The sequence below is a fragment of the Balaenoptera borealis genome (genome assembly GCF_965194805.1).
Source record: "Balaenoptera borealis genome assembly, chromosome: 10".
Classification (NCBI taxonomy): Eukaryota; Metazoa; Chordata; class Mammalia; order Artiodactyla; family Balaenopteridae; genus Balaenoptera; species Balaenoptera borealis.
Genome location: NC_138874.1, coordinates 57,048,163 through 57,061,793, shown reverse-complemented (window position 1 = coordinate 57,061,793; position 13,631 = coordinate 57,048,163). Strand labels below are relative to the sequence as shown.

General features: G+C 56.2%; 1 protein-coding gene across 2 annotated transcripts in view; it reads right to left on the bottom strand.

Annotated features, from left to right (window-relative positions):
* The window catches only part of CDH23 (cadherin related 23), a gene marked incomplete at its 5' end in the record, with an annotated part of 434,991 nt that overhangs the window by 97,817 nt on the left and 323,543 nt on the right, over positions 1-13,631 (bottom strand). For both annotated transcript variants that reach the window (XM_082407240.1, XM_082407239.1), the window contains 5 exons: positions 385-498; positions 2,541-2,693; positions 4,454-4,673; positions 7,093-7,238; positions 7,545-7,734. In XM_082407240.1, the coding sequence (XP_082263366.1) occupies positions 385-498; positions 2,541-2,693; positions 4,454-4,673; positions 7,093-7,238; positions 7,545-7,734 (823 nt within the window). The remainder of the gene's footprint in view (positions 1-384; positions 499-2,540; positions 2,694-4,453; positions 4,674-7,092; positions 7,239-7,544; positions 7,735-13,631) is intronic.

The window sequence follows — 13,631 nt, the reverse complement described above, 5'->3', positions numbered from 1 at the left end:
TTTGCCACCAAGAGTCCTAATTCCAAGGCACTTGTAGAGGCGACTTCTTCCAAGAAGCCTGCTTTGATCACCCCCCTCCCCATGTTTCCACCACCCTTTGTGCTTGCTACCCTTGGGCCATCCCTTCTTCCCTTTCTGCTTTGTTCTCCTGGTTTTGCAGTGACTTGTCTACATGCTGCTCTCCCGCATGGCTCCCACATAGCCCCTGCCACACCACCTTAGCATGTAGCACCATGCGCCGAGCCTCACGGCTCGCAAGTGCACAGTAATATACTGAGGGTCTGGTTGCCCTTTCTCCACTGGCATCAGGGCAGAGCCTTGGGCTCAAGGCCTGGCTCCTGGAAAGCCACCCCATGTGAACTCTGTGGGTGGGCTGGTGCCTACCGATGGCCTCCAGGACGAGCGTGTATGAGGCTGTGGTCTCCCGGTCCAGGTTCACCACCGTTCTCACGACAGCGTCGCGGTACCCAACGCTGAACTTCCCATCCACGTTTCCACCTGTGGGCAAGAGAGAATGAAGCTCTGGTCAGGAAACAGAGCTCCCGGCCGGGGAAAGGGCAGTGGCACCCAGCTCTGCTTCTGAGCTGGGACGCTCCAGGGGTGGTCCGGGGGTGAAAGGCTGTGCTTTCCACTCAGCTTTGCCAGCGAAGGGGGTCCTGGGGGACTCTGATGAGGGCGTGGCCTATGTGGGCTTAGGTGAACTGTCGAATGCCTGAAAATCATAAGGGTCTAACATTCATTGAGCACCTACTGTGTACCAGGCACTTCGTGGAGCATTTCCTCTCATTTGCACTATCACTACTTTGCGGAGAAGGAAAACGGCTCTTTAGTGAGGTTACGGGGTACAGTCACCTATTTGGGGTGTAGGACTCCAACTCAGCAGTCTGATTCCCGAGTCCGAGTCCTTCTCCACTCTGCCACCTGCCTGTCTGGTAGAGGTGTCTGAGCAGTTAACCTGGGTTGGGGCTTTTATATGTGGCCGAGGGCTTTGGAGCCAGCCGAGCGTTCCTGGGCTCTCTGAGTGGGGACGCCTGGAGGCTCCACAGAGTAAAGAGTCGGAGCAGGTGGACAGGAGACACGCCTCAGTCTTCCTGAGCTCTGGGACAGGTGGGAAGGGTGAGGGCCTCCTCCCTGAGGCAGACACAAGCCAGGAAAGGACTCCATCAGCACAGTGTGGAGACCCTTCCCCTGCCAGATGGGAGGCAGTGTGGCATACTGGGCAGCAGAGGGCGCCACTGCATTGGGCTTGGGCTAGCTTGGCTCAGGACACAGCGCAGCGCCCGGTGGAATGCGCAGAATTAAAATCCGAGAAACCTAGGGCTGGGAGGGCTCTCAGGTCAGCAAGAACTGGCCACTTTGAGGCACTGGGAGGTCATCCTGGGGGCTGCCGCCAGGTGCTCCCTTGCCCTCACATGGTTTGCCCCCGTTCCCCGAGCCTCCAGTATCTGCTCCCCAGTGCCTGAAGCACCATCTACAAGGGACACAATCTGACTCCAAGGGGCAGGGAAGGAACTAAGACACAAGTAGTGCTGGGGGCCAAACCATGGCTGGTGCCATGTGGGGGTCTTGGTAACAGCCTTTTCCAGAGCAGTCTTGAGGACCAGCCTGTAAGGAGCTGGCCTGAGGGTGTGGGGCTCCTTTAGGGAGGGGCAGGAGGGAAAGGATCTGGAAAGGAGAGGCAGAGGCCTGGGAGGTCACCTTGGCTGCAACTGCGGATGGGCCGTAGTCTGGGATTCCTTGCTCCGGGGGAGAGGCATCAGGGAGGCTGGTGTGTGCACGGGCACGTGTGTATATGAGTGTGTATGTAATGTGGCTGCAGGTAGGCCATGGACAGAGGGAAGACTGAGCCAGTAAAATGGCCGAGGGAGGGCTGAGGAATGTGAAAGAACTGCCCTGCTCCCTGCCATGCATTCCAGCACCTCTCATGTGTGTCCTGGACTGAAGAATGCTGGTAGACTGTTCTAACCCAGGAATGACTAATACATGGCATGTTTGCCACCACCTACCAAGCCTACTGTCGTGGCAGACATCACTAATCGATCATGGCTCCCCTTCTACTGTTAAGCCAGGACATGGCCTCATAGTATTTCTCTGCAGGTCTCTAAGTGGTAGCCACTTGACACTTTTAAGCGAAAACCATTTCACTCAGGGATGTCTAAGCCATCTGCCTCTAAACAGATGCAAATTCTCCTCATGAGTGAAAGGTCCCCAAGGAAGGAAAAGGCCACATTCCTCTAGTCACTGCTTTGTCACCCTGATATGGGGTGGAGTGGGGGGCAGGGCTCCTCCCCAGGAGTCACTGGCTCCACCACCCTCTGGAACAAACTTCAGGAAGTCCGCCCCCCACCCCCATCCCCTTACAGGTTCAGGAGGCCCCCAGAGAGCCAGACCACAGGGACCCAGGCGCAAAGCCCTCCGGAGAGGTCAAGAGCAAATCCTCAGGGAGGTCCCAGCAGTGGCAAAACCCGATGGCTGACTCGGGCCCCTTCCCCTCTCCCGGCTGGCTGCTCATCTGGGAGGGGGTGGAGGCAGGGCCGCACCTGTGATGAAGTAGCTGAGCTCAGCGTTGAGGCCCACGTCGTTGTCGGTGCAGTTCAGCCAGACCACCCGGAATTCCCGCGGCACGTCCTCGGACACGGAGACGTTGTACGTGGCAGGGAAGAAGGTGGGTGTCTCATCATTCACATCCAGCACTGTGGGCAGAGTCGGTGGTCAGGGCTAGGCCTGGCTTCTGCTCTAAACAACCAGCTCCAAAGGCAGTGGCTCATGCCACAGACCAATAGGAAGCACATTTCCTAGGAGTCGACACCTGCGGGTCATGAGCTGAGGACCCCCATGGCTGCTGGGACGAGGACAGAGCTGACCAGAGATCCGCACCCTCCCACAGCTCCCGTTCCCCGGGGGGCTTGTTGCTGCTCATGCTGTCCAGACCCCACAGCCTCTTTCCAATACATGCCTAACAACGACGACGACAATGACAACAGTTATGATGATGACGATGACGGTGATCACCATTTCTCAGCTCTCCCCAGGTGCCAAGTGATGCTAAGTGCTTCCTCTAGAGGACCACACGGGCCCCTCATATCATCCTCACAAGGCAGCCGTCATTAGACACACTATATAGACGAGGAATCTCAGAGCAACTGAATGACTTGTCCAAAGTCACACAGTGAGAGAGTGGTGGGGTGGGGGTCTGGGGAGGCCTGTCCCCAGTTTGTCCCAGGGAAAGTAGCTGGCTTTGAGAGCTACCCTTCCTTCCGCGCCCCACCCACCCCAGCCAAAAAAGTCTAATTTCCCTAATAGATTTGTGTCTTCAGCTCTGCGTGCCAGGCCCCCATTCCTTTGGCAGATGGGGCTCGGGATGACCTTCAGTGAAATGAGCCCCGCGTCACTTTGGCTCCTCTTTGTGATAACACCAGGAGAAACGATAGGCTCATTTGATGACACGGCTTCTGCTGAGCCTTGGAAAAAAAATCTGGGGTCCTCTCTGAGAGGACTGGACACCTGGCCTGTCAATCACTGGCACAGATGTGGGTCCTCAAACTGGCACCAGGAGCCCACAAGCCTTGGACCAGCAGGAGAGACAACACTCGGCTCTCTCTGGTCTTCATCATCTTGGGTCGTGCTTAAGGAGGGTGAATGTTTGTGCCGAGCCAACCACCACCCACCCCCCATCCCGCAGAGGCTGGCAGGACCCAGGATGGGACCAGGCCTGTCCTAGAGAACAGGCCACATCCTGCCCAGTACACACTGAACTTACTTCCCTGGGGTTACTCCTGGCCCTCTGTCAACAACTCATGTCCACGTCCCAGTTTTGCCTTAAGAATTACAGATACAGCCAGAGTAGATGAGCGATAGTAACCCTCCTTGGCCTGGCCCCGCCCTGATAGAGGGTGGAGACGGTGGGAATTATCGAGAGGGCCCCAGGAAGATGAGGAATCCTAGGGAGTCTGGGAATCCTAGCTGTCCTCTTCCGGGGGTGATGCCCTTCCACCGCGATTCCAGGCATTCCCCACACACGGGAGGGGAGGCTTCCCTTTACATCTCCAAATAGAAAGTCTGTCCCTCCAAAGAAGACGACAAAGGGTTTTGAACCTCCCCTGCCTGCTCATGACCCCGACGGCGCCACCCCTGGAGCAAGCCCTCTCTGCTGCTGCCAGGATCAAAAAGGGGGACCTTAGCAGTGGGTCCAGGCCACTGCCCCTGGGCTCTGGGACCCTGAAGGCAGTGACCAGGTGGGAAGAAGGCCCTGCTGGCATTTTTGACTTAGTGGAGACAGAGAGGGCTCTGCTGTGTCGAATGGCTCCAGCTGAAGAGGGCGCCCGTCGGCAAGGCAGCCTGTGCCGCCCGGACAGTGGACAGCAGCGGTGAGCGTGGGCTCCCAGCCGCCTGCCACTGCCCCCGGGCCCGTGCCACGTGTTCAGTGCAGCAGGAGGCACCCCTGCCCCCTCACCTCGGATGGTTAGCGTGCTGGTGGAGCTCTTGGTGGGTGTGCCCGCGTCGCTGGCCACCACGCGCAGCTGGTACTCGGCGATGCGCTCGCGGTCCAGCTCGGCGGTGGTGACCACCACGCCGCTGCTGCTGTTGATGAGGAAGTCCATGCGGGGCATGCCCACATGCATGCGGTAGGACACCTGCCCGTTCAGGCCCTCGTCCAGGTCGATGGCCACCACCTGAGGGAGAGGAGGGGCCGTGTGAGGGGTGGGGACACCAGCACTGACGCTCATCCCCTGAGAAGCACTCCCTCCTTCCCGCTGACCCACGCCTGGCTCCGGCAGACACACCTGCCCCCACCACAACCCAGAGCCTCAGGCCAGGCCACTGTGCCCAGCGCAGCCTCCCAGATGCTCTGTAAGGGGGCAGCATGTCAGAGCTGAAAGGTATCCAGATGTAACAAGTGCGGCCGGGAGTGGGGTGGCGTGGGAAAGGGGTTTTCAGAACAAGAGTCCAGGTCCACAGCCGTCCCCTCTTCAAAACCCTGCTCTCCTCGTTAGGAAGCCCTCCCAGGCTCACCCCAGCTGGCTCGGGACCCTCCAAACTCGGCCGTCTCCCTCACCCCCGGCCCTCGTGCTGCTGGCTAGGAGCAGCAGTTTACAGCTCAGACCCCTTCAACTACATGCAGCTCAACTACACAGAACGCTTGATCAAAAGGACTCCCTTCACTGCTTTGTTTTGCTTTGTAAGACAACAAAAACAAGATGATATCAAGAACTTGTTCTTTAAAGTCACTTGAGGATTTGCTTATTATTTTAAACAGGCCATTCGATGCCACGTGTAGGCAAACCTCTTTCCAGTCCCTACACTGTTCCCATCTGCACCTCTAGCCCTGATGAGAGCTCCTGACTCAAGACCCTGACATGCTGAAAGTCTTACAGAAGACGATTCAAGACATTTGAGAAAAAATGTACAATAATAGTTAAAATAAGAGCTTTGGGTCAAGCTAAGACTCTCAGGATTGAAAGACAATGTCAAAGTCATCTGGTCTAATTTACATCCAACAAGTTGGATAAGAGGGTATCCAGACTCAGCTTGAATGCTTTCCACAATGGGGGGCTCACTACTTCCAATTTGTCTGCACACAGCTCTAATCCCTGGGGAAAGTTCTTCTGCACATTCAGCAGAAATCATTATTGGTTGAGGTTGTAGAGGGCACCTCGGGAACCGCTGAGCTTGGGTCAGAGCCCTCTTTCTGCATCTGAAGACAGTTTCCCAATTAAACGCTCCCAGCTCCTCCCACCATCTTCTCATGACTCTGAGCCAGTTCCTCTGTGAACTCAGAAGCTATGCTGGTGGGCGTTTCCTTCCTCTGCTGTCTCTGAGCCCTGGAGAACCAGGTCTGGGGGCTCATCTGCTCTCTCACCAACCTCCCTCCTATTTGGGGGACTTCTCCTCAGGGACTGGCTGCTGTTCCCTGGATCGCAGCTCCCCCTGCTGGGGGTTTGGGGAGAACGTTCTGTTGGAGAGAGTGAATGCTCCCTGGAGCCTTAATCTCCTTTTACAGATGAAGAAACTGAAGCACAGTGGGCCTGCAGGGCATGGCCAAGGTTAACCACTCTGGCATCCTGGCAAATAACGCTGTCTTCTTCAAATGGGATCAGGCTAACCCCGTGCCACGGTCTCCCGCTGTCTCTAGGGTATAAACCCTCACAATAGACACATAAATCATGAGCACATCGGCTACTGTGTATCTCCTGCAATCCAAGTGCCAGGTTGCTTACACAGGTGTCTGATTGAATCCCCACAGCACAGCCAGCCAGATACTCTTCTGATCCCCATTTCACAGGTGAGAAAATTGAGGCCCAGAGAGGTTAAATAGTGTGCTCCAAGTCACCCAGCACACAGGTGGTGGAGTTGGGACCCACACCCATGTTGGTCGTACTCCAAAGCCCATCTCAACTTTGAGGGCTTTCCAGTGTTTCTAAATAGCCCCTGTTAGGGCATCACCTCCCCTCAACCTGTACCTTCAGGGCCTCCCTGACCAGAAGGGTGATGAAGCAGGAGGCAGAGGGCCCAGGTTCAAGATCAGGCCCTACCTCTTCCTGGCTACAGGGACTTGGGCAAGTCTCTTTAAGTCTCCTGAAAAGTGGGGGAATCCACCCACTGTGTGGCACTGCCTTGGGGTTTACAGGAGAGCACAGGAGGGGGCTGCCCATGGAGGCGGGATGCCTGGGCTACACTCGCCCGACCTTCTTCGTGTTCTAGAACCACCTATAGGCATGAAGTGCTGAGGGTCTTGGGCCAGACCTCCACAATCAGGCCCTGAGAAACTGATTTGGCTTCCTAGAATTCTATTCTTTGTCCCCCTCCCTCCCTCTGCCTTTAACCATCTCCTGTGGTGCTTTCCCTTCCAGACCCAGCTCAAGCCCCTCCTCCTCCAGGAAGCCTTCCACTTCCATCTCTCAGAGCACTGGCTCTCCAAGTCTGGTGTGGATTGTGTCCTGTCTGATGGTCTCGGGCTGGCCTCCCCTGCCCTGCCCCTGCCAAGTGTCCGTCACAAGGCTGGGCACACATAGCACCCACTGCTCCCTTGCTGGCTGGTTGGTGAGGGAGATGACAGAGAGCAGGATCCCGGGCCAGGAAAGGGAAACTCACCTGGTAGACAGAGACCCCCGCAGAGGTGCCTTCAAGCACCTCGGCCACAAAAGGCAGGTTCTGAAAGGTGGGGTCATTGTCATTGAGGTCCAAGAGGTTCACAAACACCGTGGCACTGCTGGTGGCTCTCAGAGGGGGTGTGCCACCTAGGGGGACCAGGGAGAGGAGAGGGAAAGAGGGGTGCAGGAGAAAAAGGGGGGTGGAGAAAGGCGATTCAGTGGCCCTCCATCCCAGGGGCCCCTTCACGAAGCAGCCTGGGCCTTGCACCCCCAGCTCCCTCTGCCCTCTGCGAGGCCTGGGTCACAACTGGGAAGTGGGTGTCACTCCACTCCTAGTCATCAAGACACAGCCCTCCTGGGTAGGCCCCAGGACGCCCAGAGGACATGCCACTGGGGGAGGTCGCCGGTTCACTGAGTGTCAGGGGCCACAGCCCAGGCGTGAGGGGCACGTACAGTCCGTGACAGAGACGATGATCCTGCGCATCAGCTCCGCCTCGTGGGGGTCGGGGTTCTCCCGGTCCAGCATGACGTGGGTGGTGCGGATCTTGCCTGTGCTGCTGTTGAGGCGGTAGAACTTGTTGGGTGGCTGGATGCTGTACACCAGAGTGCCATTCTCCCCCAGGTCTGGGTCAATGGCCACCACCTGCCCGGGAGGAACCGACCCCTCCTCTGAGCCCAGGCCAGGGAGGGGGTCTCTGTGGCCCGGGCCGCCCGCCCAGGTTGTCTGAGCTCACACACTGGTCCCGGGCACCCCACTGTCTGGGGGCAGGAGGTATCCTCGCTCAAACTTGGGAAGTGGGTCTCCCTCCTGGCTTCAGCAGGGGGATCTCTGGGGGTTGGGAGGCAGGAGGTTCAGAAGATGAACCAGCACTGGAAGTCCTGGGCTCCTTGGCTTCTCCATCCACTGTTTTGACTTTAGGTAAGTCCCTTTCCCCACTCAGGCCTCGGCTTCTGATCTGTAAAAGCAACACTTAGCACCTGATAGCATATAGGAGGCTCCCCGAACCTCATAGACGCCAGGCCTTCTCCACCGACTGTGTCAACAGTCTTACGAGGAGGACACCTATAATTAAGCCCATTTCACAGATGAGGCACAGTGAGTCTCCCAAAGTCTCCCAGCCAGGAAGTGGCTCTAGGTCTCTCCAGCAGGCAACACCGCCAGCGTCCTTCCTTTCCAGACATGTGGGGTAACATGTTCATGGAGCTTTTGGGGGAGCAGGAATCCCTGTAGCCCATGACCATGGAATTCTTCAGGGTAGGGGCTGGGAAGGGCTGGGGAGTCCAAATCCTTGGCTGATCTTTTGAAAGGATTTGAAACCCCAGATTTTGGGAACTGGGTTCCTCATCATCAAACCCTCTCTTCTTTCCTTTGGAGCTTTAGATTGTGAGGCAATTTGAAAAGAACTGGGCCTCTTGTGACACCAAGGATGACAGGGCATGGGAAGGGAGCCATGGATAAGTCTCCTGGTTTGGAGGGTGGGCCAGTCATGGGGCTGGGGATAGGGGAGGCTGGAGGAGGGAGAGGCCTGAGTTTCCCTGAAGGGGAATGCCATCCCCGAGAAGGGGGAGGGTCTCAGGACAGGGGCCCCAGACACTCTGGCCCGTTTAACTTTCCAGCCCCTTCCCATGAAAGGATCAACCTCAGCGCTGACCTAACCCAGAGGAACAAACCCTGCAGCCCATTCTCTCCCAGGTCCCCATGCCCACGAATCCCCTGCTCTGTAGGAACTTCTCTACCATCCACCTCCCACAAGGGGAAAGCAGAGCTCAGAGAGGCATGGGCCAGACTCAGTGTCAGACAGCACCAGCCCTGGAGCCGACTCAGTTCCCACCCTGGACAGCAGTGGCACCCACCCCTCAGCTCACCCCCAACCCTGGCTGCAGGGGCCACTGCAGCACCAGAGGTGGACAAGATCAATGGGGGGAGGTGACCGCAGTCCCGGGGCCGCATCAGGACGGTGTCATTCTTAACTCCAGAACACGTGGCGATGACAGCCTGGCCTTGTCAGCTCCTTCATCTTACTTGATGTGGGGTCTTTTGTGCTTTGGCAGCAGAATCTGTCCCTCCTCTGGCTTAATCCTCAGCCGGCGTTGTCTCAGGGGCCATTAGACCAGAACAGACAGATGGGCTGGCCTGCTGAGGGTGCCCATCTGCCCCTGGGCCCCAGGGAGGCCAGGGAGAGAGGCCAACGTTGGCGCTGAATCCCGAGCCACTCCGGGCCCCTCTTCTGCTTCAGAGAGTGGGACATGGCTCTACTCCCACCCCAGCTGCTCAGCCCATCTCCTCCCTTCCCAGCCTTGCTGTGCCAACGGGGATGGGGGAGGCCCCAGCTTTCCAGGCCTGAGGACCCCTCAGTGTGCTGCAGGCATGGCGCTCAGTTTCCTCGCCTCTATAATGGGGACCCAATCACCCCTGTATCGACAGCAGGGGACAAGGCTCTCCTGGTATCATTTCAGCCAGGCAAAGTCATCCCACTGATGGACAGAGGAGACCAGCAAGCCTTGTGTTTCTACAATGCTTCTCTCAAGTTAGAGGAGGGAGATAGTTTTTATCCCCATTTTTCTGGATAGGGAAACTGAGGTACAGAGCAGTTAAACCACCCGTTCCAGGGCAGCAGCCTGTTGCTGAATGCGCTGAGATACCTTCCACCACCCCTGAGTGCTGGGGTGGGGGTACCTTGGGCAGCTGCTTGCTTCCAAGTGACCATGGTTGGGGGTGGGCACTGACTCTTGGCCCCTTGGCCCACTCCCTGGTCATGGGATGGGGGCACAGCAGAAGGCGGTGGGCTGGGACCCCTCCTGCAAGCTCCCTGCTGGGCGATTGTATAGAATCTCACCACTTTCCCCTCATTATTTCCCATTTCATGCTCGTCATTTTTCTCCTGGCCTGACGGGGAATAATTCTCTCCTCTCCCCTCTCCTTTATTTTGCTGGAGGGCTTTGAAAGGCTCTAAATCAATGCCCATCAGCCAGGTCCTTGAAGGAGGCTGCAGGAGCGGGGAGGGAGATTTGGGCCAAAATATCACTTGCAAACAGAGAACGGCCACTCTGCAAGCTCACGCCCGTGCGGGTGGACACCCGTGGTGCACATGTGCACACAGACACCTCCTTGGCCAGCTCCCGGTGCACACGAATATGGCACATGCTCGTCTGCACACATCTCTGAAAAAAATCACTGGAATCACCCTGCACTTCAGACACCAGGGGCAGTGGCCAGGGCCCCCTCTAGAGGGGCCCTTGGGAGAGTCCTTGGTCACACACCCTAGTCTGCCTCTGACAAGGAAGACTCAACCCCACCTGGTGGAGTGGAGAGCCAGGTAGGGTGGGGACGAAAGGCGAACAAGTCCATCAACAGCTCTCACTCACAAATACTGAACCCTTACAATGTGCCTGGCACTGTGCTAGGCACCGGGGCTCAACACTGAACAAGACAGATGTGATTCCAGCAGCGGGGGCAGCTGATGGCAACAAGAGCTGTCATTTGCTGACCACTCGCCATGTGCCGGTGTACTTTGTGTATTTTGGCTCATTAAGTATGACTACAACTCTACCAAGTAAAGAATTTATCCCCGTTTTCTACTTGAGAAGGTGGAAGCACAGAGAGGTTAAGTAACTTGCCCAAGGTCACACAGCTGGTAAGTAGTATGGCTGGGATTAGAGCCCAGACATTTTGGTACCAGAGGCACCCACTTAATCACTGAGCTATACTGCCTCTTAATAAGCAACCTAACAAACAGATAAACACGGATTGTGTGGCCATCTCTGAAAGAAACGGAGTGTAGAGAGGTGGCATTTTGAGCTGGGACAGATGGAGGAGAATGAGCCAGCCACGGGAAGAGCAGGGGTGGGGAGTAGAGGAAGAAGAGCACCCTGGGGTGGGGCAGGAAGAGCTTGTGCAGAGGCTCCAAGATGGGAAAGAGTTCAGCAGGTTCAGGAAACTGAAAGGTGTGTGTGTGTGTGTGTGTGTGTGTGCGTGCGTGTGTGTGTGTGTGTGTGTGTGTGTGAAGGGGGGTGGGAGATGAGTCAGCAGGTAGGCCAGTTTCTGTTCAAATATCACCCCCCCTTGATGTCACTTCTGGGTTAGCTGTTCCCTCCCTGAAGCCCACTTTTCTCACACCTCAGCCACAACCCCTACCTCACCCAGGGCTGTTGTGAGGCCTTAGAAGGTCCCAGGGGGCCCCTCTCAAAGGTATTACAATGTACCCATGTATATATGCATACATACATTTCATGGCTATAAAGTCTGAAAGAATTTTTATGACTATTCCTTTTGAAATTAGTTTGCTCTGACAAACTCAATTAATGTATGGGCTTCTTAATTTCTGGCATCCTGACAATCATCACACATAACTGCGAATTCCAGAAAATCAAACCCACAATTTGTCCTCAAATGCAATGAAATTTTTACACACATTAAATAGCGTAATTTCTAAGGTTGTCACAACATATTTGGCAGATGTTTAATATAACAAGCTTTAATTCTGATTCTGCTCTTTTCTTTTTGAAATTCTGAGTCATTAACATTTTTTTTTTTCAGGGCTCAAACACTACCATGAGTCACTGAAAAGCTGAAGTCCCCCATCCCTGTGGCTGCCCCAAGCTGGGGGAGGAACGGCCATGTCCACTCTATACTGAGGGGTGGGCTCACATGTCCATCTCCCCAGAGTTAAGGTGGGGCAGATCCTGTGGGCCAGGTAGGTCCAGTAAGGACTCTGGCTTTTACACAGGGTAAGGTGGGAACCAGTGGTGGGTTTGAGCCTAGGAGTGACACGAAGCTCCCTGAAGGCAGAGAGGAAACTTGCTGCTTCCTGTACTCCTGCCAAGCACAGGGTCTGGCCCATAGTAGGTGCTCACTGAAGGTTTGTGGAGGTTTCCTGGAGAGTGAGGGGGCACTGGGCAGCAGGCCTCTGGCCCACTGTCCTTACCTGCTCATGGCTCAGAGGATGTGAGGAAAGGCTGGAGACCCGGAGAAGGCCACTGGGGACCTGATCTGGGAACTGCCCAAGGCCAAGTGCAGTCCCAGCCGGGCCGACCTACTTTTTGCCTGGCAGGTGGACTCTTTAATAATGGCACCCCTGGCTGCTGTTCCACGCAGCCGCATTCTCTCCTCAGTTCCCTCTGGGAGGAATTTCTCAGTCACGTAAAGTAAAGGTAAGAGTTGACCAGACAGATGTTCAGAGGTGAATATTCTGCCCCAGCTCTTGGGGTCTCTGGCTGGGGTTGTCCTAGTCTAGACCCCTAGTGTACATGAGGTGGCAGCAGAGAGTGCCCATCGGATCTGTAGCCCTAGAGAGCACAGAGAAAAGGGCCTAGGGGAGTGATTGCCAAATCTGGCTCTGAGCTGGAAGGACTCCCCCAGTCTGGGACTTTGAGAAAACACAGATTCCAGATCCCTACCGCCCCCCCACCCCAACCTACAGGAATCCTTGCAAGGCGGGCCTGCCCATGAGTTGAGAGTCATTCGGATCTTGAACTTGTACAAAGGAAGACAGGACAGATGTGATAGTTCTCTCTCTCTCTCTCTCTCTGTCCTTCCTTCCAGGTTGACATCCTCTCCCATCTAGAGCAGGTGGACCTTGTCACTACCGGCTGTGGTTGATGTGGCGTGGGGCAGGGAGGCTAGGCATCACCACCCCGAGGTTGCTTGCACTCAGTGTGGGGCAGCCTTCCTGGAGAGCTGCATATGAAAGTTACCATCCCTTCTCTCATCCCACCTGAGTTCTCCAGTTTTTCGGGACCTGGGCCACCTGTCAGAGCACTGCTGAGCCAACAGAGGGATAAAGGCCAGGTGGGACCTGGGTTTCAGTCCTGACACTATCTCTTACTATCTTACTAGCTCTGCGACCTTGGGCAAACCCCTCAAATGCTAACTCTCCACTTTCTCCATCATACAGTGGAAGCAAGGAACCCATCTGCCACGTGGGATCACAAGGATGAGAGAATTCATGAGACGTGCCCAGCACAGCATCTGGCATGTCCCAGCAGGGTTGCCGTAATCTGTCAGGTTCACATCTATCACAGGGCTGGCTGGTGTCTGTGGGGCCGGACATCTGGGGAGAAGCCCCCCTGAATGAGGCCAAATGGGGCACAAGTATGAGGGGGAAAAGAAAGCCTCACAAATGTGAATCTCAGAGCAGAGCGGTTCGATGGGGTGCTCAAGCCTGGCTTCGCTCAGCTTCCTCAGGGCTCTGCTCTCCCTTCTGGACGCCCTGAGGTTTTTGGCTGGGTCTCCCCTCCCCCACCCTGAGTCACATTCCCTGCACGCAGCACACAGAGGAGCCTGTGAAAACCTGGAACATCCTGTGCCAGAAAGTCCCTGAACTCTGAACCCCTTGCTGGGGCAGCCCTGGGCCAGCTGACCCAGGCCGATGGCTGCAGTGATGGAAGCGGTGAAGGCAGGCGCTGAGGGCAGAGCTGAAGCTTGTGCGATTTGAGGGGGGGATGGGAGGTTGGGGGCTCTCCTGAGGGGGTGGCCAGAGTCCTAGGGTCTCAGGGTAAGGGTGGCTACGAGCTGAACCAGCCCTAGCTCCTCTGGCACTG